Below are 26,835 nucleotides of genomic sequence, written 5' to 3' on the forward strand. Positions count from 1 at the left end.
CTTCTGCTACGGGACACCGATGGATTATCGTAGCCACGGACTATCTAACGCGCTACGCCGAAACCAAAGCCCTGCCGCGGGGAACGGCCAGTGAAGCAGCTCGATTTTTTATAGAGAATGTTGTACTGAGACATGGCGCCCCCACAGTATTAATAACTGACAGAGGAACTGCATTCACAGCCGAGCTATTGGGCACAGTTTTAAGACTTAGTGGCACATCTCATCGGCAGGCAACGGCGTACCATCCGCAAACGAACGGACTCACGGAGCGCCTCAATAAGACACTTGCGGATATGCTTTGCATGTATGTTGATGTGGAGCATAAAAACTGGGACGAGATATTGCCATATGTCACCTTTGCATACAATACGGCTCAGCAGGAAACAACGAGGATGACACCGTTCCGCCTTCTCCACGGTCGCGATGTCACAACCATGCTCGACGCAATGTTGCCGCATGAACATGGATGCGATGGCGTCGAAACTGATGCTGACTACATCACTCAGCGTGCTGAAGAAGCCCGACAACTTGCACGCATACGTATTCGTCGGCAGCAGGAGTACGATGCAGGGCGCTATAACCTTCGCCACCGAAGAGTCTCCTACGAGCCTGGAGAGAGAGTTTGGGTCTGGACTCCCGTTCGCCATCGTGGCCTTTCAGAGAAACTACTGCGGCGGTACTTCGGTCCGTATAAAGTCATACGACGTCTCTCTGATGTCAACTATGAAGTCGTTTCCGATAGTCCACATTCCTCAAGGCGTCGACGGCATACACCGGAGATTGTGCACGTCGTCCGGATGAAGCCTTATTTGTCCGAATGAAATCACTGCAGCGTACGCGTGGAAAGATCCTGGCGTCGTCACGATAAAGCATCGGGACGATGCTTTCTTAGAAGGGAGGCAATGTCACGACTAAAGAAGACAATGAAGGGATGGACACGAGCGCAAGCATCTCTCTCGCCGAAGAAGTTAAAGTTGGCGCGGACAATTATTGCTGGGCCTTCAATATAGAGCCTCTGTTTGCTGTCGCACCACCGTCGTTCTGTGTGCCGTTTTTCGCATCTTGCGACAATATCATTTCGCATTATTATAGGTATATGCATTTTAATAAAACTTGTTGTTGGGCTAGTTGGTACATTCTTCATACAACGATTGGACGCAACACATCAAGGAAAAAGTACAGGTGAAAGGAAAGAGCGTCACTCGCAACTAACTTTATTCCGAGAAAGCATCGCAATATATACCTGAGCTAACACATGCGCGGCAAGGTTCCACGTATCACCCCACCCAGATGAGTCAATAAGAATCATGTGCTAGTTTAAAAAGCTGAAACACTCCTTCAAAAATTAAAAGGAAAAAAGAAGGAACGGCAACCGATGGAAACAAGGCCAATAGTTGTACCCTACGTACATAAGGTTGCGCACAACCTTAAGAAGGTAGCGAATAGGTACAATGTCCCAGTGGTCCTCTCTGCACCAAGGAAGCTGTCAGGCCTGTGCCCGCGGATTTCCAAAGCACCCAACCAGCCTATATGTGGCAAGAGGCATGTAAATCCCGACGTCACTTGTGCGGTGGGTGTGGTTTAAGAAATTCCGCACAGCTGTGGCAGGGTTTACATCGGCCAAACGGGTCGATGTGTTAACGACAGAGCGAGAGAGCATGCACTTTCCATTAAGAATAACCTTTCAACACATTTACCTGCGCACTGCAAAGCATGTAAATGTAACGCAAGATTTAAGGAGATCAGCATTCTGGGTAGAAGCAACGAGGTGCTGGCACGAGAAATGCTCGAGGCATAAAAAGAAAAAAAAAAAAGATATCTGCATTAGCGATACGTCAGTGGTGTTGCGCGGCGCCAAGTTTGAATTTTTTAGATGCTTTTTAACCTAGCACATGATTCTTATTGACTCATCTGGGTGGGGTGATACGTGGAACCTTGCCGCGCATGTGTTAGCTCAGCTATATATTGCGATGGTTTCTCGGAATAAAGTTAGTTGCGAGTGACGCTCTTTCCTTTCACCTGTATTGTTTCCTTGATGTGTTGCGTCCTATCGTTGTATGAAGTATATGCATTTGTAGGGGCATAACCACATGCCCCTAGAATTTCAATTATTTATCAATTATTTAAATAATTAGTTAATTAGTTTGAAAATTGAACCTTGTCTAGTAACGTTGTCTGAAGGGGCTTATTTAGATGTGACATTACACAAGGTAGTTTTGGCGTGATAACTCCTGATTGATATTCTCCGTTTTTACCTGCTCTATATGATGACGTGTGACGACATAAAACATGTCGGGTTTATATAGTATCTAACCTTTCGAATAAGCTTTCAGTTGCAAGTAGCGCTGTCTTTCTCGTGGACAGAAGCTAAGGCTTGTGTCCCAGTAGTCTGCGCTGCGCCATCCCTCTAGTTAAGCCGCGGCTGCGAATGGCGCGGTTGAGCGTGGGGGTGGTCTAGGCGCACGTGATGGTTTCGTTTGCGCCGTGTCCTCGCGATTGTAGTTCTCGTTGAAGCGAGAGGCAGCACGAAGGACGGTTCGCTCGGCGCTGCTGCAGCTCTTCGTCACGCCAGCGCTGTAACAGCTAGTGTTCGCGGTTCTAGAGTTAGATCTGTTCATGTGTGCCCGTGCACGCGTGACATAATGCTTGTTAACTTCATTACTAAGCGAATCTTTATAGCAATTTATATGTCTGACAAAGTACCAACCTTGCTTCGTGTGGTTGTACTATACTTTACTATCGCTATCAATGCTTCGCTCTTTCGGGGAAACTGCGACTTTTTCAGTATCTTCCTTTCCCTGCCGATGGTGTCCTGTGGCTGCACGAGTTCAAAAACATGCTATTTCAGCAATTGTTCGCAGTTGCTCTTTGAATAGGCTGTTAAAGTTCACTATATGTTTAAAGGGAGATTTTATGTGCACGAAAAGCAGAGAGATTCACCTGAGGTGGTGCGCTCCAATCTGCTGCCACACGCTGCAGTTGCTTAGTGGCTATATAGTGTTGGGCTGCTAAGCACAAGGTGGCGGGATCAAATCCCTGCCACGGCGGCCGCATTTAGATGGGGGAGGAATACGAAATCAGGTGTACCTTTAAGAACCCTATGTGGTCCAAATAATTCCGGAGTCCCCCACTACGGCGTCCCTCATAATCAGATGGTGCTTTTGGCACATAAAACCCCACAATTTTAGTCTGCTACCGGCGAAGAGGGAATTTGCAACGGCGACAGAAAACCTAGGTTGGGGTTGAAACGGTGCACCTGCTGGCCCCAAACTCGAAATCACCTGTTACACTTCGCGCAGCTTATTCCTAACTTTAGTATTTCTCACACATCGTCATCATAACCATCCTAGTCTCATGTCCACTGCGATCTCCAGTTACCTCTGTCTTTCGCTAGCTGATTTCTACATGCAAATTTCATCACCTAGTTTTCTGCCGTCCTCGACCGCGCTTCCCTTCTCTTGTCACCCAATCTGTAACTCTAATATTCCATCGGTTATCTACCCTATGCGTTACATGGCCTGCCCAGCTAATTTTTTTCTCTCTTAATGTTAATTAGAACATTGGTTATCCCCGTTTGCTCTCTGATCCACACCGCTACCTTCCTGTCTCTTAACGTTACGCCTAACATTTTTCGTTCCATTGCTCTTTCTGCTGTCCTTAACTTGCTCTCGAGTTTCTTTGGGAACTTCAAAGTTTCTGCCCCATATGTTAGCACTGGTAGAATGCAATAATTGTACACTTTTCTTTTCAACGGACTTTCCTTTTCAAGTCAGGATTTGGAAATGCTTTTCAAGTCAGGATTTGGAAATGCCTGCCGAATGCACTCCAACCCAATTTTATTCGTCTGTAAATTTTGTTCTCATGATCAGGGTCCCCTATGCGTAATTGACCTAGATAAACGTGCTCCTTTACAGACTCTAGAGGCTGACTGGCGATAAGAGTGGGTCTGAAACCTTCAGACCCACTCTTACACTTTCTCGATTAAGGTCCTCAATCATTTGTTGTAATTCGTCCTCATTGTGGCTGAATAGGACAATGTCATCTGGAAACCTAGGTAAAACCGCATCTAACGAAAACGTGTTATATAGCATTAATACTTATACTGCTTTTTAGACCATAAGGAATTTTGAAAAATCGCCTGTGGCCGATAGCACAATTGTAGTCCTTGAGCTGAATTACGCGAAGCGGCGGACATTACTCGCAATACCTAGTCAGCTAATTAACAAAAACTGACTTATTACCTTTTTAATGAAATATTTTCGGCACATATTACAACTTGCTAATTGTAGCCCAGTGAGTGTCATTTCATTCTTTTTGTTTCGAATGGTTTCAGGCACAAAGATGGTCTCGGATGACGAAGCTAAAGGCAGAAATCCTCCGCCCCACGTAGGCCCAGCCACCAGTATTTTGCTCAAAGGTCATCATCATCATCATCATCATCAGCCTATATTTTATGTCCACTGCAGGACGAAGGCCTCTCCCTGCGATCTCCAATTACCCCTGTCTTGCGCTAGCGTATTCCAACTTGCGCCTGCAAATTTCCTAACTTCATCATCCCATCTGGTTTTCTGCCGACCTCGACTGCGCTTCCCTTCTCTTGGTATCCATTCTGTATCCCTAATGGTCCACCGGTTATCCATCCTACGCGTTACATGGCCTGCCCTGCTCAAGGGTTCGCGGCATTTATTTATCAAACTGATGGCGTCTGATGACGCAAGCCTCGTCGTTGCGACAAGACGCTTGTTTGTTTGGTGTGTTGAAGGACCGTTGGACTGTGTATGTGGGGCAGACGGGCATCAACGAGCGATTACGTGAGCAACTAGCCTGATCAGGGAACCTTGCCGTGCCTGGCACAAGCTGTGTTTGACCGCACTCATTCGCTGGCCAGAAACCCTGACCAGAGAAATAGTAGAACCCGCCGGGGTGGCTAAGGCGTTGCGCTGCTGAGCACGAGGTTGTGGGATTGAATCCCGGCCGCGGCGGACGCATTTCGATGGAGGCGAAATGCAAAAACGCCCGTGTGCGTGCGTTGTAGTGCACGTTAAAGAACCCCAGGTAGTGAAAATTAATCCTGAGCCCTCCACTACAGCGTGCCTCATAATCAGAACTGGTTTTGGCACGTGAAACCCCATAAAGAAGAAGAAGAGAAAAAGTAGAAGCCGCAGAAATTATGAACAAGAATTGTGTTAGTTGCCCGTCAGTCTCCATACCCGAGAAAGAAATATTGTTTGTGTCGCGTTAGCCACCTGTGTCACTTGAACATGCTGGGTTGATTTGTTTGTGTGTCATGCCTTCGCCCTTTCTTTTGTGCGGCGATATATGCAGGGTAATTGTTTAAAATTGCCTGTGGAAGATAGCATAGTTATAATTCTTGATCTAAACTACTCGATGAGGCAGCCATTACTTCCACGAGAAATCAAAACGCCTAGTTAAATAATTAACATATTTACGCTAATATAACATTTTCATTAATTATTTTGCTGCACATCTCTCAATCTACGAATTATAGCCGTTGAGTTTGGAAAGTGTATCGCCTTGGAACGAATTCTCAGGACTGAACCAGTTTCCAGATATTCATTTTCAAAGTGTCCGATGAAATGCATGGGCGTTCCATTTACCTTTTTGCGCAAAACGCTGTTTTATGCATTGAAGCACACACTTAACTCGAACGCCCATGGATTTCGTCGGACACTTTGAAAATTATTATCTCGAAACTGGCCGCCTCATCGAGTAGTTTAGATCAAGGATTACAATCATACTATTTGCCACAGGCAATTTTTAAAAATTTCGTGCAGCTAAAATGAAACACCCTGTATATCTGCTCTCGTGCAATAAACACTCAGTTGTTATTTAGCGCTATGTCTCGTCTGTTTCTTTCGCCGTCCGCGTGCTTGTGCACTAGAGTGTAAATAAACAAACTATTGCGGATGAGGAGTTGTAAAGCCTAGACTTGTGCAATTTGTTGGAGACATTTCAGGCTTGCCTAGTTATGGCCCCCTCCCCTTTGCGTTCGACGACCGTCGAGAAATGGCGTGAAGAGACTCGGGCAGCAGTTACCCAACTCCTTTGAGCACGGTGGAACGTCTCCATGGGGAGCGCAAGCGCAGGAAATCATCTACGAGTGCGGCGCGCTCGGGTCTCGGGCGCCACCAGTGGGTGGCAGGGGTTGCTCTAGTGCCAAGACGCCGTCTGTTGATGGGGCCTAGTCGATTTTGTTTTTTTCATTATTGCGCGAAAGATAGCAAGAAATGTCCATTCTCTAAAATGCCTCTAAATTAAAACAAAAAGCTGATGGTCAAACGCTATGGTTGCTACAGTTGTTACGTTGGATGACTTCCACGCATGCTGAGGACGTACCTGCCTGGAGCATCCTGTGTATCTCGGGAGGCGAGCACTGATCCGGTACACAGACGCCCATTCGGAGTCTGGTGGTGTACAGTCCCCAAGACACATCGAGGGTCTCCTTGATTGCCTGTGCGGAAAGAATATGAAGAATAAGTACAGATTGTAAACGAGTAGTTGGTGTCACTGCGATCGCATGTTGAGTGCGAGGAAAAACAAACTGGGCCATCGTCGGCCTGCCACCGCTGCGAATTTAACTATGGGGTACACCGGTTGATGTGCTACGTGAAATGCGAGCGAGAGGGTAAACGACTGTGCACTACGTGTATTTGTGTCGCACATGTCTGGGCATATCCGTGGCCACAGCCCATACTGGAGAGCAGTAGAAAGGTCTGTTAGCTTTCGGCCTCCTGGCCAGATGAGGCCGCTGAAAGACTGTGCTAATTTGGACCGGAAGGGAACGTTAGTTAAGACAAGGAATCAAGGTGTGCGGAATTTCCGTGCAAAAGAGGTCTGGTCATTGCCACATCTCTAGACAGAAGGGTATTGTCTTCAGAAGAATAAAAATAAAACGTTGCAGGCGCATTGCAAACTTTTATCCAAGAAATTGCCGGTATTTTAAAACTTTACTCCACGTTTCATTCCATTTTGGTTCATTGCACATGTCTGTGTATAAAGAAATGGTACATAAAATTTGTACGCAAATGTGAATCAGGAAACATGTTAAGATTGTTCGCGTGAGAAGAGGTTGTCCAAAATAAAGTGTGGAGAAAAGCAAGGTTCAAGATTTGAAATCAACAAGATCTGATATGCCTAAAATCCACTAGGCTCTTAGCTGTGGCCTACCTTAGCTGCATCTCGCCCTCATTTTTCTTGTTTTCTGTCCCCTGTAGCCGCGTTCCTTTAATGTATATTTGTTCTCTAAGGACTATAGTGGAAACATTGTGCGTTGAGCTTTGCGATTAGTCCAGAAATACAACTTTCTCCTAACTATTGTATATTGACTGGTCTGAGCTCCAAAAGACAAACAAACGACTAGCGAAATAAAGCGCGCAATTATACAGGCCAGATCACCAAACGCTGCACAGCCCTCTAGTGAAAATTTTACCTAATTCCAAACCACTAATGAGCACCTCCTAGAAGTGTCTTCTAACACCAAATTTAATAAACGAATACCTATGCATGCTGGGAGTGAAATTGCGTGCTTTCTGGGAACCGATACTTTTGGTCTCGGCTTCGAATGCACGCACAATGGCTCCGAACAAATTACAAAAATTTCATTCGGCTTAGGTGAAAACCCAATTCTTTTCGTAAAATAATGTGAATCCGCAGAAATCTGAATGTGATAAAAAGAAATTTTTTGATGTTTTTTTTTGAAAAGGCATTTTCAAACAAACTACGGCAAAATCTACAGGGCATGACTATACAGTGTTTAACATGAGTTTAAAGTAGGAGTGCGCAGTAAGCAATGTACAGAGAAAAAGGCGAGATGGATCGCGCCTTTTACTTTCTGTGTTTACGCGGTTTACTACACCTGCTATAACAGATGCGTTACAAGTTGCCCAGTCTTCCATCCTATATAGTACCAGGGCTGCATAGACAAGGACACAGGCAAAGAAAAACACGACACTGGCGCTGACTCACAAGTGAATTTTATTTCAAGGAAAATTCACATTTAGAAACCTTGGCCCACAGGGCAACTATAAAGCGATTGTACATGCACGGCAGTAGCCATTAAGTGGGTAAAGGGTGCTGATAAGGAAAAAAACTAAATCAAAAGATCCCGCACGTAATGAAAAAATTGGAAGACGCTTAAGCTTCGCCTTTAAGAGTGGAACGCGATAGCGTTATCGGGCCCCGTTGCCATCGCATTTTTGTTTCAGTGGGCTTCACCGCAACACAGAACGTGGGAAAGCCAGCTTACAAAGACCAAGCTTACATGGATCCCCTTAAAGTTGGCTTCACTTTTAAACAGAAGTGCATTTCTTGGAAGAAGTTTTTCCAGGGGCAATATAAGTCGTATTATATTAAAATGTGAAGGCCCTAGCACCTTGTTTTTTTATTTTAATAATTGTTTGCTATTGCACCGACGCGCGCGCGTGTCCAAAACGCATTAGGCAGGTGAAGTCCCAATTTGACCTGCCGAGGATGCGAGCGCCATCTGGATAGCATTTTCGCAAGTAAATTACCCGAGCGCGTCGCGTTGGTATGGTAGAAATGCTGGAAAATGGGTTTGTCTTTGAGTTTTCTTGTAACAGAATTATGTTTTCTCGTACATTCAAATTACAATTCGACGCCGCCATGTCTGTAGGTTGTGGTTAAGTGGTACTTTAACATTTTTCTGGCGGATTTCACTGTGAGAAATTCACTTTTTGTTCACCAAAACCCTGCACCACGTAACACAAGCAGGTTACGCGGTTGGGGTGGTTCGAAATGATTTTCTTCTTCGCTAACACCTTAAGCCACGCGGAGGGCCTGCGCAGCCGGTCGGGATTCATTTTTTCCGCCACGGACGCCGACATTTACACCGACACCCTCGCTGACGCCGGATTTTCTGCCACACGGGGCCCTTAAGGTTATCGCGTTAAAAAAAATCGGTGGTGGTGCCATATTTGCACAAGTTTTTCGCATTGCTTGAAGAATGTTACTAGTAGGTTGCCTGCCACAGTGTGGTCTTGTGCGCTCCGAACAAACTGGTCACGACTTGTTCCCGTTTGAATAAAAAATTGTCGGGCCGTAGTAGGGAATGCAGTTTTTGTTCCGAGAAGTCAAGAAATAGATACGTTCGATGCAGATCTGCTGTCGTGTACAGGTTACCACTGTCATGCCGGAAGGTTTAGGTGGGCCAGACCGGCCGATGTCTGAACATTACAATAAAGGACCGCATCTCATCATTAAAAAGTACGGGGAGTTTGCGCTTGCAGGTTCAAGTAGAGAGTGTGGGTGCCGACGGATAGAAATAAACACTGATTGTTTGTTCACGCATAAAGATCAAACTACTAGGCAGCTTATCATATCGATAGGGAAGGGGAAATAATGTTAGTAAGCCATGTGTAGCTCTTAGTATTAAGCACACTAAAGAACCCCAGGTGGTTAACATTAATCCGGAGCCCTCCAATACGGCGTGCCTCATAATCAGAACTGGTTTTGGCACGTAAAATCCCAGAAAGAAGAAACTCTTAGTAATAAATAGCTAAAATTTTGCAAGTAAGTGTTTCACAGCAGCTTAAGTTTGACAAAGATAGTCGTCTATTGGTTTTTATTTGTTTTGATGACGCTATTGTTCATGCCTCGTGTGATTCGACACGTCACCCTAACGGCTACTGCCGCGCATGTACAATCGCTTTATAATTGCCCTGTCAGCCAGGGTTTATAAATGTGGATTTTCCCCGAAATCAAATTCAGTTATGAGTCAGCGCCAGTGTCTTGTTCTTCTTTGCCTGTGTCCTTGTCTATCCAGCGCTAAACATGAATTCCCACCAACTCGTCCAAGTTTATCTTCTAGTACTATATTGTACCAATGCCATTTGGTGGGCTAAGCATTTTCTGTCTTTCTTTCTGTATTTTTTTTTCACTATGGCGGATTTACCCCCATGAATTTCGTCTGGGTTGTAGATTTCCGTTTATGATGAGTACGTTTCTACTTACGATGGGCTCCTGGCTCAAGTGTAAGTGAGCACCAAATGAATTCACACGAAAGGGTTAACAAAATGAACAACTTCCTGAAGGACAGAGTTCTATCTTTTAAAACTCCAGTACTGCCTTTTCCTCGTAAGAAAGAACAAAATTGCTTCGGATAAACGCGCCGTTTTGTATCGCTTACAGAGAACTACTTCAGAACGAGTCGCACACACAGTGAGCGTGAGAAACTTGTCAAAAACAAAACATTGCAATTTCGCGATTTTCGTCATGTGCGCCACTGTGAAGATGTTTTCTTTATCGTTTTTGTGCTACAAAAGAGTGACCATATTCCAAGCAATGTGCCACAACCTGGTGCAAATTGCAGTTGTTTTTACAAATTATCCAGCTTTACTAAAGATGAACCATTTTTCCGGGGAAATGGAATTCTTCAACACTGTGAAGCAGCATCGCTTTCTCGGATTAACACTAGGTAAAAAAAAATCTGTGGAAGCTGCATAAACATTCACGCATAGAACACGTAAACAATGCATAAGTTTCACTGGTGAGACATGCAGACATGGGGTGCGTTGTTATCATTACTACAGGTTACCACAGCTCTGGTAAGAAATAAAGACACCCTTTTATGCACCAAATTCTACGGGGTGTTTGGTGTTTGGGTGTTCCTGATTTGAACGCCCAGCTCTATGGTGCCCGCGCAGCGTTCAGCCTCGCCTACGACAGACATTTAGAAGTAGTGTGAGATGGGATTATACAGCGAAGACCGCGAAAAGAAGGACAAGACGACACACGAGGCGCATCCTACAACAGAGCACAATTTGATACACCCTGGCTTGTGCGAGATATAAAAGCGTATTCTATACGCTTGTGAGGGCGTATAAAAGCCTATTTGGTACGCTTGTGCGAGGGTATAAAATTGTGCTCTGTTGGCAGTTTCCGCCTAGTTTGTCGTCTTCTAGTTCTTTTTGTGGTCGTCCCCACTGCGCTATACAACCCGAACGTCATGAACCAACAAGGCCAAAATAATTTACACTATCAGATAGACATACATAAAGGCAAAATTTACAGACAGACTCCTGAGTCAATTGCACAACTCTGAAAATGTATAATAGTCTGGCAAATGAATACTTTAGATACAGTGTATCAAATTCTCCGTGGACGACATTGATAAAAAGGAGAGTTGATAATGGTGCTCTATCACATATGCATACATACGATATTGATTTACGTGTAGACAGATAGCGCAACGCTGCAGACAATAGCCGAACTGTTTGACGTACCATCTGTACTTTGGTTTATAGCACTGTTGTACAAAAAGTAAGACGACTTGCTGAAGCAAATGAGGCACATAATTTTGTAGTCGTTAAGCGGCTAGCGGGACGTTGAAATATTCTCCAAAATTTTGCAGCTGATGCCACATCACGCAAATATCAAAATTAGTGGACAAGATGTTTCACACGGTCTCACACTTGTACCAACAACCTTATGAACAGGAGCGTTCTGGGCATATTGTACAAGATAACGCAGCTGGCCCGGTGTCTCATACCTGAGGACGGCGTCACAACAACCGGCGTCGCGTATTATATTACACAGTTTAAGTTTAACGTTAGCGTAATAGCGGGGTTAAGCGAACCAGTGCTACCGTTCCGCAACCTAACTTAAGAGAAAGCGAGTTTTAGTATAGCGTGATAACGTAGTTTACGTGCGGGATGCTATTCGATTGCGCGTTAAATTTGGCATACCTAGTGCACCGGAGTGATTCTATCTATTTGCCATGCTTTGCGTCCGCAAAGTGCGAGAGGCAGCGCAATGAAAGCCGGAAGCCCGTTTTACTTGTACACGGCGAAATCGGCACAAGCCGTACAAGCTGTCGATCATGGCGTGCGAGATCTCAGAGGTCATATGCCGTGCGTCTATCTCCAAAGTTTGTCGATGGGTGGCGGCGCCATCCCCGATGCAATGGGATAACGTCTGACGGTGGGATACATTTTAGTGAAAGTGTAGCAACACCGGTCGGACGTCGATTCGCGGCGCGAGCTTTAGTTTAGGCAGGCCCCAGGCAATCAGGAAGCAGGATTAAGTATTGAACGTAGCGAAAGGCAGAAAGGATAAGAATCGAGAAGGTAAAATTTGCTACATTAACATGCAGGTTGGTCGCAAGCAGGAAAAATGGCTGGAAATTCAAACGCAGCTGAATGATGAAGCAATTAGCGTGTACACCTTGACCGAAACGCATCTACGAGATTTGGAGCAGCCGCCTGTTATTGACAATTTTGTATGGGAAGGGTGCAACAGAATGACCGGGTCAAGGAAAGACGGAGGCGTAGGCGTACTAATTAGGCGAGGTCTGAAGTGGCAAAGGGTAAACGAGACATGTAAAGAGCATTCATGGATTAGCGGCACACGGCAAGGTAAAAAGACGTGGCTGGGAGTAGCTTACCTATGGTCATGTAGTGATAGCAGCGAAAAAAATAAGGAATCGGTTGATTGCATTAGAATCGATATTAATGAGTACAGTAAATCGAGCCAGGTGATATTAGTGGGAGATATGAAAGCACACATGGACGATTTAGACAGATATAATGATTACAACGCTCTCTAGTGCTGGATCTGTGTGATGAACAGAACCTTATAGTAGTTAACAGGGAGAACAAGTGTCATGGACAGGAAAAGTGGCAATGCGGAAACAGGCAATCATGTATCGACTACGCCTTAGTCTCAGAAATGGTCTACGAACAACTCGACCAAATGATAATAGACGAAAATGGAAGAAATAGCCTGGGAAGCGATCATAAACGTTTAGCATTAAAGTTTGGGAGAGATACCCGCGCAGAACACGAACCAATAGCCTCATAATTTTTAAAAATGAATGAAGAGCAAATAACAGATTACAAAAAACATAGAGAAGAAAATTGAGGCTTTTCCTACAGCAGTCTGGGAATATGAGGAACTGGTGGACGTTATGGAGCATGAAATAAGGCAGACACGGCAAAACAATTGTTGGATTGGAAAGAGGAAACCGCGTAAGTCGTGGAACAAGGAAATGAAACAAGCTATAGAAGAGCGTAAAGAGGCATCTAGGGTTCATCCAGAAGCCAAAAAGTTTTGATTACAAGAAGAGGTGCTCCTTAGATGGAATACATACCGAGAAAAGAAAAGGGTGGCGAGTGAGCTCGTGCAAGAGAATATTAAATGCGTAAGTGAACGTTGGATGCATAGCATTCCCTAAAGAGACAAAGGCGCCCCAAAAAGACTCTGGAACCATATAAAAGCACTCGGAGCCTACTAAAAACTCGCAAGCGGCTATAAGGCATGAAGACGGTAACATCTACGAAGGAGACGATGCGCTGCGGTACATCAAAGACGTTATTAGGGATAACTTCGGCATTAGAAAAAGCGTAGTTCAGACAACAGATCCAGCAACAGGAGAGAGGTCTGAGATATCAAATTTTACCGTAGAAAGCTTTTATTGAAAAAAAGGCAGCAGAAGATGTGTCTAATAACACGGCAGCAATACTCGATGAAATCCCAATACAGCTAATCAAAAACCTCGGTCCAAAAAGCAAGGCACTGCTGACTAATGCCATAAAGCAAGTGATTAGAACAAATAAAATTCCAGCTGGATGGCGTGAAAGCAAGATGAGCCTCATCTACAAAGGCAAAGGAGATAAGGATAAGACGAGCTCGTACAGGCCAGTTACAGTAACGTCGGTGATATATAGAATGGCAATGCAAGCCATAAAATTACAACTGTCGAAGTGGGTGGAGACAAACGATGTATTGGGGGAACTGCAGAATGGGTTCAGGCCAGGCAGACGCTTAGAGAATAATATTTTTGTACTAACTCAGTACAAGGAGATTTCAGTAGCTCAGAAAAGACCTTTATCAATTTTATTTCTAGATATCAAAGGAACTTATGACAACGTAGACAGGGAATTGTTATGGGATATTCTTCAGCACGAAGGCATAGATGACGATTTCGTGGAGCTGCTGAGGGAGATATGTAGAGACAACCAAGTACAAGTTGTATGGGAAGGTCGAAAAGGTAATGAAATGGTGGGAATTCACAAAGGATTGAAGCAAGGATGTCCTCTGTCACCATTGTTGTTCACGCTTTACGTTAAGGGTATAGATAGACGACTGGAAAAATGAATTAGGTTTTGATTTATCCTACATGCGTAATGGACAAATGGTGCAACAGAAGGTCCCTGGACTGATGTACGCAGATGACATTGTGCTACTAGCAGGCAGTAGAAATGATTTACAGCTACTTGCGAATATCTGTGGCAATGCAGCGACAAATCTAGGCCTTAAGTTTAGCACAGAGAAAGCAGGAATTATGATCTTGAATGAAGAGACGAGTAACTTCGTGGTGTCAATTCAACAGCAAGTAATACCCATAGTGAAGCAATATAAGTACCTCGGCGTACACATAAACGAAAGAAAGAATTACTCAAGCAACCACCAAGATAATCTGAAATTAAAGGGGAAGCGGAATGCAGCAATAATGAAGCACAGAGCACTGTGGGGCTACAATAAGTGTGAGGTGGTGCGTGGAATCTGGAAAGGAGTAATGGTGCCAGCGATAACATTCGTAAATACCATTCTGTGCTTAAAATCGGATATATTGTCGGGTTTGGAAGTTAACGAAAGATCAGTAGGCCGGTTGGCTTTGGGAGCCCACGGTAATACCACAAATGAGGCAGTGACAGGGTGACAAATGAGGCACTGCACGGGCCAATTTTTCAGCCCGGGCTAGTTTTTACGTTGGACTGCCTGCCCGAGCCCGCTTTATGGCGAGACCCGAGCCCGGGCAATAATCTACGTTACCCGCCCGGCCCGGCCCGCCACCCCTTTACCTTAGGCCCGAGCCCGACTTGAAACCGGCCCGAAACCGGCCCGAAACCGGCCCGAACCCGGCCCAAGACCGAAAAAGGCATGTTTTTCAGAGTCGAGACGCGCGAGGATAACTCGCTCCAGGTTACATGCACACCACCAGAAAGTCCGAGCCCGGCACGGGCCCGCGTCAAAAAACCAGAGCCCATCCCGGGCCCGGGTCGAAAAGCACATGCCGCACCCGATCCCAGCCCGAGCCCGTGAAAGAACTGCCCTACCCGGCCCGGCCTGGCACGTGGGCCGGGCCGGGCCTGGGCTTTCGAGTAAGCCCGAGCCTGTGCAGTGCTCTAGTGCAGGGTGACATGGGTTGGGCCTCTTTTGAAGTCAAAGAAGCACAAAGCAAAATTAGTTTTGGAGAAACGCTCAGTAACATGGATGAAAATAAATGGGCGGCTAAAGTGCACAAGTATCTGCACATGAATAGCGTGGACACCGAATGGAGGAAGAGGTCAAAGAAGTTGGCAACCAAGTACAGGATAATCGAAACTGTAAATAGACAACCAGGAGTCATCAGAAAGAAAGTCATACAAATAGATTCCGTTAATTAGATGCATTCCAGCGCCATCGACGTCACCTCAAGTGGATATAAGACGCCTGCCATCCCCGGAATCTTTCAGTGGGCACGTCGGCAGGTCCTCCTGTGGCACCATGTTCAAGCCGTTTCTTTTTTACGTGCAGGTTAGTAACAAAGTATCATCTGTTAACTGTAGCAATCCTTACTTAGTCCAGCTGGCGTGCCCACGTAGCCTGTTCACCCTGTATTGTAGCATTCAACAAGTGTTCCTGTCTTTGCTGATACTATGTGGGGACGTTGAGCCCAACCCAGGGCCCTCGAATTTCGAATTGTTATCACAGTTGCTTGAAGGTCAGAACAATATCCAAAAAAGGCTTGATGACATTGAGTCGCAATTAAAAACTGTCGAGGAAACTTCTGTGACGATTAAAGGCTTCAGCGATAAATTTACTAGTCTTGAAACGACAGTTCGTGACTTGGAAAGTAAGCTCGTTGATTTGGAGGACCGAAGTAGACGTATTAACCTTGTTGTGTTCGGCATACCGAAAAAGAAAGATGACGCCTCTGATGACCTCATGGATAGCGTAGTTGATAATGTGTTCAAACATACTCTAGACGTGAACGTTAACTCAGTCGAACGGATTCATAGTCTAGGGAGAAAGCAGCGCGGTAAAGGATGACCAGTGATCGTGAAATTCAATGATCACAGGGAAAAAGTTAACGTCCTAAAAATTGCTACAAATTGAAAGGGAAGGGAATCTCTATATCCGAATATTTTTCTGCAACCACTAGCCACGTGAGGAAACTACTCTGGAACAGTACCTCAGAAATTAGGAAATATGGTACAAAGCTAAAACTCGTACATGATAAAATTAAGATTGACAATCGATTACTAACATTAGATGAATTTCAGTGTGAAATGGCCGGTGCGCACACACCAGCTACCAGAGGAATTCCTAAATAAATGAAACGGTAACAATGGCAAGCACTTCCGATGTTTAAATAATAATGCTCGTTTAATTAATGCTAGCAAGAAGCGATGATTTAGAGAGTGTCATATTAACTTATCAGCCTCATCTATTGATAATTACTGAAACCTAGCTTCACACCGAGATTGACGACGACGAAATCACGCCCCAGGGATACCGGGTCTACCGCAAGGACAGGAAATGTCGAGGCGTCGGAGTAGCAATATTTTTTAAGGAAACCTTAAAAGTTGAAAGACTGGCCGATATACCATATCTCGAATGTGTTATCGTGAGGGTAGACCCAGGTGGTTTGAAGTTCCTAGTCGGCGGTTTTTACCACCCACCAGGCACAGATGAAACATTCTTTGATAAACTTAATGAATTTCTTTGCGCCGTCCGTGGCTACTCCAGCAACAAAATACTTGGCGGTGATTTCAATGTCCCTTCAGTCACATGGGATACGGATTTCCCTATAGCGTCTACAAATGGAGCTAAACGCTTAGTTGATATAATCCTTTACCATGATTTAACCCAACTGGTTAAGCTACCCACCCCCATCCAAAACACTACTGCCTCAACCCTGGATCTTTTTTTCGTTAACAGTGGCATGTTACGCCATGTGTCGGGTATCGATGTGGTTGATGGAATATCAGACCACAAATCGGTGTGCATGGGCGTTAAACTGAATGAAGTGACAAAAACAAAGCGGGAAGAGCGAGTGGTCTTGGTCTTCTCGCGTGCCAATGACGTAGAAATACTAGACACACTTGACTTACATTTTTCTCGATTTACCACGCTTTCTGAGTCTAGCACTTCTACTGTTGACGCCCTTTGGTGTTTTTTTAAGAACCTTGTACTGTGATGCGTTCAGGACTTCGTACCAACAAAAGTAAAGATTATAAGAAATGTTCGCCCGTGGACTACTATGCCAATGGATCGCTTGGGAAGAAAAGCGAAAAAGCTAAGAAAACAACATCATCAGAACCCATCCCCGTCGTGCATGCAGAAACTCAGTGTCGTGCGCAAAGAGTTGAAAGACAGTATTAAAAAAGCCAAAGATTATTATTATAACGCTACTTTAGAGAACTTCTTACTTTCGTCCCCAGCGAAATTCTGGCAGCACTTTTCTCCTTGAAAGAAGTGCTTCCTTAATATGTGCATAAATCGTACTATTGTTACGAACAAAGTTGTGGGTACGCATAACTTTAATGCGTCCACACGAAAGACGTAACAACAACAACTGAACTTATTGCGGGAGCACACACAGTTTATGTCTTCAGTCGGGCGAGAGTGTTCTTATCACGCTGGTATTAGTACAGTGGACGCTGCGCGCAGGCGCAGAAGCGGCGTCGCACCGTGCCGCCACAAATTAATTGCGGAATCATTTAATGCATTCTTTTGTTCAGTCTTTACCGGTGATGATGGTACAAGGGCATGCCCCCAAACACCTCATAATATTCCACCAATAAGTGACATCTCGATATCTGAGGAAGGAATCTTTTCGCTGTTACTTAATATCGATCCAAAAAAGTCGCCTGGTATAGATAGCATACCTAACGCATTTCTAGTGAGGTATGCCAAATGGTGCTCTAAGTTTTTGTGCATTATTTTTCAAAGATCATTTTTTCAGTGCGAACTTCCGAGTGATTGGAAATTTGCAAAAATTGTTCCTTTACCTAAAACATCAAATACTACCCTCATTTCTTCCTACAGACCGATTTCCCTGCTGTGCTCATGCGCAAAAGTTTTAGAACACATCATCTAATCATCTAATCAACGACCGACAACAGAGCTTTCATAAAGGACTCTCAACTATCACACAGCTACTGGAAACTGTTCATGATATTGCAGCTATTCTAAACAAGGTCAAATTGACATGATATTCCTAGACTTTGAAAAAGCGTTTGATCGCGTGTCCCATCCCAAATTTCTGGCAAAACTCAAACCTATACTGAAAAATGGATCGAGGCCTACCTCTCGTATCGAAATCAAACTGTTACTATCGACAACGTGTGCTCCGATTCACGATCGGTGAAGTCAGCAATCCCTCAAGGTTCAGTTCTTGGGCCACTGTTCTTTTAGATGCGAAACAGCTTATGGTCGGGGCTATATCACTCTCTCCCTCCCTCGCTCCATCCATCCGCCGTGCGGCGTCCACACCAGCACTGCGCATGCGCATCCTCCCCCTCCTCTCCTCTCCTTGTCTTATCTCTCCTCTCGGCATTCCTCCTCTCCTCCGCGACGCTCCTCTCCTCTCCGGATTGCGCAACGAATGGCAACACCTGCTGCTCCGCGCGATAATGCGAAGCAGCTGAGCTTAGAGGCGCGACGGTAGGCGCTGCATACTCCGCTGGGGGGGCGCCACTGTAGCTCGCGGTATAATGACGCGCGCGCGCGCTCCGCTCCTCTCATTCTCCTCCCGCAACGCCGCGATGAGTGCCACGGACAGCGCCAGCGTCAACGCCAATGTCAGCGCCGTGGACAGCGCCGCGGAGAAGAGGGTTCGAGCCGCTGCCACGAAACGACAGTGGGAACAGGGCGATCTGAAAACTAATGGGAACTTCAGTCCACCCCATGGCTGCTTCGCATACCACTCAGGGTTCCCCTACGGAAAGATGGTGTAATTTTTTTAATATTCATAAATGACATCACTCTTCATTCCCGGTTACTATTAAGGTATTTGCAGATGACTGCATCCTTTATCAGGAAATATGCAGTCCACGCGACCAGGCTCTCTTAAACAGAGCTTTAACCAAAATATCTTCTTGGTGTGAAGTCTGGCCAATGAAGGTCAACGAAAAGAAGACAGTGGCTATAGGCCCGTTTACATGAATGCGACAGTGTCGCATCGCATCGCATTTCTAGCGCATCGCATGCATGTAAACAGCGGTAATGCGCTAGGAAGGCGCATCGCATTAATGCGACAGGCAAGGTATAGATTAGCGGGCGCGAGTCGACTCTCGCGGAGCATGTAAACGCAGGATCGTCGCATTAGGAATTATGGGAAGGAATTAGCTACGGGACTGCGGTGCTTGTGCAGCTGCGAGACAGCAGCGCCCGAAGCAGGAGCAAAATGGCGTCCCCCACGGCAGCTTCGCTCGCCGCAGCGTTCCCTACGCGAACCTATTTTTCCACAGAGGAAATCACTGCTTTCCTTGCCATAATATCCGAATTAAACATTGGTGAGCTGTTGGATTCGCGCCGCCAAAGAAACCAAGTTCACTTCGTAAAGGTGCAAGAAGAGATGGCTCTGATTGGATATGTACGCACCTGGCAACAGCTGCGTACCCACTGGAAAAATCTAAAAGGGAAATACAACAAGGTAAGTTGTCTTGCTGAGCTCAGTGATATTTTGAAAGGCTTTGCCAGACTCACACTCACGTGTCGAAAGAATTTCTTTTTTCGCTAGGAAAGAGAGCTACAGATTAACGTTAGGCGGCGCGACGCCTTCTAAATGGAGGTGGTATAAAGAATTAAAGCGCCATTCTCTGCCACCGTCCAATGGTAGAGGCCCATCAATATGGCCTCGACAGTGACGCTGTCAGCATCGCCGACGATGACAACACAGGTAAAACAAGTGGAACGGATTTTTGTTTCTCTCCCGAGTGTTCATCCTCCCAGCTCGGCACTCTGGCGTCCACAGTTTTATTCGAAGCTACACCCCATTTTAAGATAATGCAAGACCAGTCGATGAAGACTGCCAAGGCGAAATTCCTGGACACACGCTCATTATATATATATATATATATATATATATCCCCCACATATCTAATTGTGAGCGATGCTGCGCGCACGACCTACTTCCACGCGCTCAACACCGCTCACTTTAAAAACGAGTGTGGGCATAAGCGCACCGAGTGTACAAATCTGTGCTGTGAACCAGTACCAACAACTAGTAAAGCTGCGTCCTCCGGATGAAACAAATTCTCCTGATGAAGTTGTCATCTCCCATCTTTTGGCACTTGAACATTCAGACAAGCAACTCGAGTTTCATGATTTCATTTATTGCAAACACTGAAGACATTTGCATCACTGGCAAACTGGTATTTTATTGTGCAATTTAAAATGGGTCACATATTAAAAAACAGGAGCTAACGATCAGGCAGCAAAAGCAATATGTATGCATGCATACATTATTTATGTACATGGAAGCAGAAACAGCAAAACAAGAATCAATTAATTAGGCTTTTAGCAAAGCAGAGCAAGAAATTGAGAAAAGAGAATGTGAGCAAAGGAGTTGTTTTACACATAAATGAAATGAGCAGATGTATTTCTAACGGTGAGTTATGCAGTGACACCACCATCTTTTTCAATTCAGGTCAGAGTGATGACGAGAGGCGTTCCCATTTTGATAGCCTCGATTTACCTGGTGGCAGCCAAACCTCAGAAATGAGCTCAAGTCGTAAGTATGTTTTCTTAATGGTACAGTCTGTGTTCTTAGCAATGGAGTAGTGCAGTTTCTACAGGCACAGAGGGAAGAGAGCACAAGTTAATGTTTATACATGTGCACATACCACATGGAATGTTTGTATATGTACATGTGATGGCATAACACGGAGCCGCTGATCATGTTGCACTCCACGTTTTCTTTTTCTACGCTAGTCCAGTACCCGTGTGGAACCAAACAATAAACATTTGGTAAGCTCGCATCTAACGGCCAAAGTAGAAGTGACGTCAGCGGTGTCATCTTGCTGCTGTCTTTACACGCCGACGCATAGCGGTATATCTTGCATAAACAAATTGGTTCCCCAATTGTACTTTGCATAATCCCAAACAATGCTATGTAGACAGGTACCAGCATAATGGTTTTCATAACATCAGTGCGTGGGATCTACTTCAGTTATTGTTTTGGATGCAGCAATTTGAAATTGCTTTGCCGTGTGATGCAACAGCATCACCAAAAACGAAGGTTTTCCTATGTTCATGGTGATTACCGTTGTGCGCTGTTTCTTGCAGCAACCACTGGCTCTACCATGCCACCAGCAAAGCGGGCCAGGAACAGCACCTTGGCGCTGCCCGAGTTGCTAGAGCGGCAACATCAAAGGGCAGCTGCACTTCTTTAACAACAAAACGAAGTTCTGTTTCAGCAGCAGAAAGAGCTGCTACAACAGGAAAATGATAACTTTAAAGAAGTAATGCCGGGAATTACGGCATCATTCCTTCAAGGAACCCAAGCCATGATCGCACAATTGATGAGGCAGCGTGTGCCAGCATTTGGACAGCCTGCAGCACCATTTGGGCAGATGCCCTCCCTGTTCGTTTGGCCAGCCTCTCCAGCAATAAGGACTTTATGTCTTTTCTACACAACAGCCTCAGGGTCGAGGCAGTAGCCCGAGTAATGATTCCAACAAACAGTGAAGTGAGGAAGTTGTACGTTTGACAAATAAACACCGCTTTGAAAAACCGTGCTTCAAACTGTTTCATTTGACTGTCTTCATAACTTCACAAGATAGAATTCACCACGATGCAAACCGAAGTGGAAAGTTGTCAGCCAAGAAATTGCAGAGGAAATCCCGCACTTCACTAACAGAGCTTGTGTGCAGAGGTCTGGTTGAAGGCTGCTGGTAAAGCTCATCCTCAGATGACCTAACATCACCAATCCACGCATCACTGACTGTCTCTCCTCTCTCTTCACAAAAATTGTGCAAAATGCATGCAGCTACTATGACTGTCGGCATAAATTTGTAATTTATGTCGGCTCGCTTCAGTAGCACTCTCCATCGCCCCTTTAGCCTTCCAAAGGCATGCTCCACAACATTGCGGCCGCTACTGTGGTACACATTAAATGACTCCTGCTCCTTTGAAAGCCTTCCTTATGACGAAGTGTATCCCTGCAGTATCCAAGGCAAACCAGGATATGCAGGGTCCCCCAATAGCATGAGTGGGATTGAACAGCCGTTCAACATGATTTCTTGTCTTGGCAACAGCTCCTCGCCCCTTTGGAACCGTGTCGACAGCCTCAACACGGATGCATCATGTGCACTTCCCGGGACATTGCAGGTAACACTGCGAAATCTGAAACGTATACATGTGCACTATAGTTAGACACAAGGTAAGAATATGGTTTCTAGCAACAAGGACACTTCTATGAGAACCTACAAGTGAACTGTCTGTGTGCAATCTATTCATTAACATTAATTGGCCAGCGCTAATACAGTCCTTGCAAACGAACTTGTGGGAGGAAAGGCAACTGGCTCCCATGTATACCAGGAGAAAACGCCCAAGAGACAAAGAAAGCTGAATATTTGGTGAAATGAAACTTACCGCCCTCGGTCGTCTACTACAGCCTGCACATTGTATGATGTCCCCATTTTTCTGTTCACAAAGTCACGATATCCTTTCTTTGGTGCCATGATAGGAATGTGGGTACCGTCGATTGCCCCAAATATTTGAGGGAGGCGGCACCTTACTTCAAAGCTTCTGGCAATAGCTTCAGCTTCTGTGGCAGTAGGTATACTTATGTACTTTTTCAAGTAATGCTGTAGAAGCGATTGGCAGAACATGTAAACACAATTTTTGAGGCTGTTTTTGTGAACACCAAATTGATTGGCAACCACTCTGTGCTCGCTGCCGCTGGCCATCTTGAAAAGGGCAATAGCCACTCTCTTTTGCACTGGTAGTGGTTGTCGCACACAATACGTCTTTGGCGACATGAATGGTTCCAAAAGTAGAACAAGTTCGTTGAATGAAGCTCGGCTCATTCTAAAGTTATTTTTCCAGCCCTCGTCGGTGAACTCTGTTGCCACAATGCGATCCCACCAGTCATTCGAACGAGTCTTCATCCAGACACTTCTCTGCTTCCGTTTTTTTTTTCAGCAAAGACCCTATAATACAGGAGAGAAACCATGAAATATTTCGAAAAAAGCTGCTAATGCAAAGTAGCACATAAATAATATACTTATTAAAATGTACACAAACGCCACATGATGTGTCAAATGTTGCTTGCAAGAGTAGTACAACCAAATGCGACAGAACTGGGTGATTTGTGTGCTGTGGGACGATGTGAGATAGCAATGAAATTAAGAGCTTTTGAAGCCTGAAAAGCGTGCTGCTCCCACGGCAGAAGCTGTTGTGATATGAATAAATAAATCTGATGTTTACCTCTAACTTCTAGAGCTGACACATTTGTTTTGATTAGTTCGAATACATGTACAGGCCACACAAATGCAAACATCGTGATTGTGCGCCACGAAAGAAAGCATCCGCTACTTTTCGCACTCGATGCAAAGCAAAACAATCGCTTTTGTCCCGTTTCGACTATCGCGCCCAATAATGTTCTACATAGCGCTTCAAAGGCCATGTGTTCCAGCCACAGCGCGGGCAGAGAAGGAAAGCGCTGGGGAATCCCGCGTCTACAGCGAACTTAATTCTCCTGCCGCCGACATTCGCGTCGTTCACACAGCTTGCCCACGGCGCCGCCGGAACTCCCGATCAGACGCTTGTCGCGTCGCCGACAAGCGTCAGCTCCACGGCAGCTGCACGGAGCTTTGACAGGCGTTTCTCTCTGCTGCATCTAGTTTTGATACTCGGCGGCGCAAACTGATTTTATTCCCCACCGATCTGTAGTCAACAAAATAGAGAAAGCACGACTCAGCCCGCGAGCTCGCCTCCGACAATGGGCCTCGGCGCTTGCCAAGGAGTCCGCAGGAACCAAGCCCCCGTTTCTATGCCCCGTTTCATACATCAGATGCAACGCTGTGGAAGCTACGTAAGTAGTACGGTCACCAAAATTTATCACTCCAAGCATTGCGTCTATTTTTTGTTTTGTCAGCACGCGAACGAACAGCTCGAAGCGCTTCCCTATATTTTTGTGTCACACTCAGGTACACGTAGTCAGAATTTGGCAGCCAGCTGACCTGATCCCCGGCGTCACATGGATGTTTTCAATGGCGAATTTGCGCTAGGGCTCACTCACTCAATCTTAATTTCTGGACCACGTGGCGGCAATTGTTGCCGATCACGACGCGACTGCTATCGAAAGTACTTCGTAACAAACGCTACTCGCCTACGTACGCTGCTTCGTTTTGGGAATACTAGAGGTTTAAATGCTCTCATTAACAAGTATAGCACAGTGTCTGTCCAAAAGGATCCTTTAGAGATGTTCTCACCTTGCATGACAACCAAATCGTTGACGGCAGAGCACGTCGCCAACCCTCTTGCGCGCAAAAGTGCTTTCATGTGGGCCGACGACGTCGCTGCTGATGCTGCATGCAGGCGACAACGTACAACATGACGTGAAAGTTAGTCCATGCCGACAAATGGTGGAGACGGAACGCTGCATTTCCAAACATTTTGCACAAGCTCTGGGTAGTCAGAACAGTCGGCACTCGGCCACCAACGTCAACTCGGCCCACTACCGGAAACCAGTTACACCGGAAGTCGGCTGCACTTCCCTTATACGACACCATTTGGCGCTACGTCCTCGCGAGAGTTAAAGCGCTTCATGTAAACGGCGTCGCATCGCCTCTCCCAAATGCGCTTGGAAATGCGATGCGCCACTGTCGCATTCATGTAAACGGGGTATGAGCTTGACGCGTAAACGGTTTCCCTTAAAATACGATTATTCTATCAATGGCCAAAAACTATCTTTCGTTAATACTTCCAAGTATTTGGGCGTTATACTTAGCGCTGAGTTTAGGTAGAACGAGCATGTTGCTTACATCGAAAGGAAAGCTATGCAGAAATTAGGATTTCTGAGAAGGTCTCTGCGCAAATCCACCCCAAAATTAAAACTAATTGCGTACAAAACTTACATCCGTCCAATCCTTGAGTACTCTTCCGTGGTTTGGGATCCGCATAGCCAAGAAAATATTAAAAAGCTTCAAATAGTTCAAATGAGAGCAATTAGATTTGTTTACAATCGCTACAGTTCCTTTACATCCCCCACCACACTTCTAAAGAACGCTAACCTGGATACATTGCAAACAAGAAGACAGCATGATCGCTTAAAATACATGTTTTTACTTTTTCATGACAAGCTGCGCATTAACAAGGACACGTACATAGAATCCTTTAATCGTCGATCCACTCGATCCGAGCAGCCAAAGAAACTTAGGGAGTATTCTTGCAAAACACCGAGCTCTTAAAAATTCTTTTTTTTTTTTTGCGTGCACCGTTACTGAATGGAATGCTCTTTCTGCTGATATAGTAAACTGCACTACAGTTGAGTCGTTCATGGCAAAGCTGCGATAACGATCCACTTGACGTTACTTCATCGTACATGCCCCCCCCCCCCCTCCCCCTATCCGGCCTCGCTTAACGCACCCGCGCGCACTACGCTTAAATTTTCGTTTTATGCTCTAGTACTTTTTCAGTGTGCTAAAAATATTTGCTTGGCGTCATGTGTATCTTTCGGTGTTCGCAAGGCGTAATGTTTTGCCAGTTTATCTTGCGCTGATTATGGTATGTTCACTCGTTGCAGAGATGCTTTTTCAGCAGACGTATGTTGCCGTTATTCTGCCCTGTTTTTGTGCGTGAACGCGTAAGACCATTGTATTGTATGATTTCTATTGTTCGATTTAGTTTCATGTACTTGTGAATGAATCATGTTCTCCCTAGTAGCTGCTTTGTAGACTTGCTTTGGGAAATGTTCCTGTTGTGCTTTTAGAATCGTTTCACTTTATTTTCAAATCTGTTTTTGTGTTACGACCCACTCCTGCCTAAGGCCCCATGTGAGAGGTCGGCAGTACTCCTGAAATAAATAAATAAATAGAAACAAAAAGGCGCATGGAGATTTACAAGAATGAGAAGAAATAAATTAAAAGGGAAAATCTGTACGATACCACAAAAGGCAGTGCCTTGCTATTTGAGGCTCGAGCCGGTTGCCTAAGGTCCAATACATACCGGAGCAAATATTCGGAACTAGATGAGGCATGTGTATGCTGCAGCAAAGATCCAGAGACCACAGAGCCCATCCTAATGAAATGCGACGGGATCCACCCAGCGAGAACCGTAGGTAACGTACAACTCGCTGAAGCGCTTCGGTTTAAAGTGGAAGGAAACATCAACAGATCAGCCGTAGAGATAAGCAAGAGACAATTAGAGTAGTAGTGGAAAAAAAGCTGGGAAAAGATGGATACGACCTCATCCCTTAAAAGCATAGGTAGCGGTTCAAGGTAAATTTTTGAAAAAAAGAAAAAGATTAATGGAGAGGTATACAGAAATGCTAGATAAAAAACATTGATAGTATACCTGATTAAATGAAGCAGGCTAGGTGACTATTTGTCGCCGCCCCGTTTCAAAGGGGATGCCAATAAATCATCATCATCAATCAATGTAGGATAACAGAAAGTGCCTGGCTATTTGAGGCTCGAGCCGGTTGCCTAAGGACCGAAACATAGCGGAGCAAATATTCGGAACTAGATGAGGCATGTGTATGCTGCAGTAAAGATCTGGAGACCACTCAACACATCCAAATCGAATGTCAAGGAATTCACCCAGTGGGAACAGTAGGTAACGGGCACCTTTCAGAAGCGC

At 45.3% G+C, this 26,835-nt stretch overlaps 1 protein-coding gene across 1 annotated transcript in view; it reads right to left on the reverse strand.

Moving 5' to 3' along the window:
- LOC119447504 (nose resistant to fluoxetine protein 6) overlaps positions 1–26,835 on the reverse strand; it is a 515,692-nt gene that overhangs the window by 314,846 nt on the left and 174,011 nt on the right. The window contains exon 3 of the mRNA XM_049660741.1: positions 6,358–6,472. Within this exon, the coding sequence (XP_049516698.1) occupies positions 6,358–6,472 (115 nt within the window). The remainder of the gene's footprint in view (positions 1–6,357; positions 6,473–26,835) is intronic.

The sequence above is a fragment of the Dermacentor silvarum genome, chromosome 1 (genome assembly GCF_013339745.2).
Source record: "Dermacentor silvarum isolate Dsil-2018 chromosome 1, BIME_Dsil_1.4, whole genome shotgun sequence".
Lineage (NCBI taxonomy): Eukaryota > Metazoa > Arthropoda > Arachnida > Ixodida > Ixodidae > Dermacentor > Dermacentor silvarum.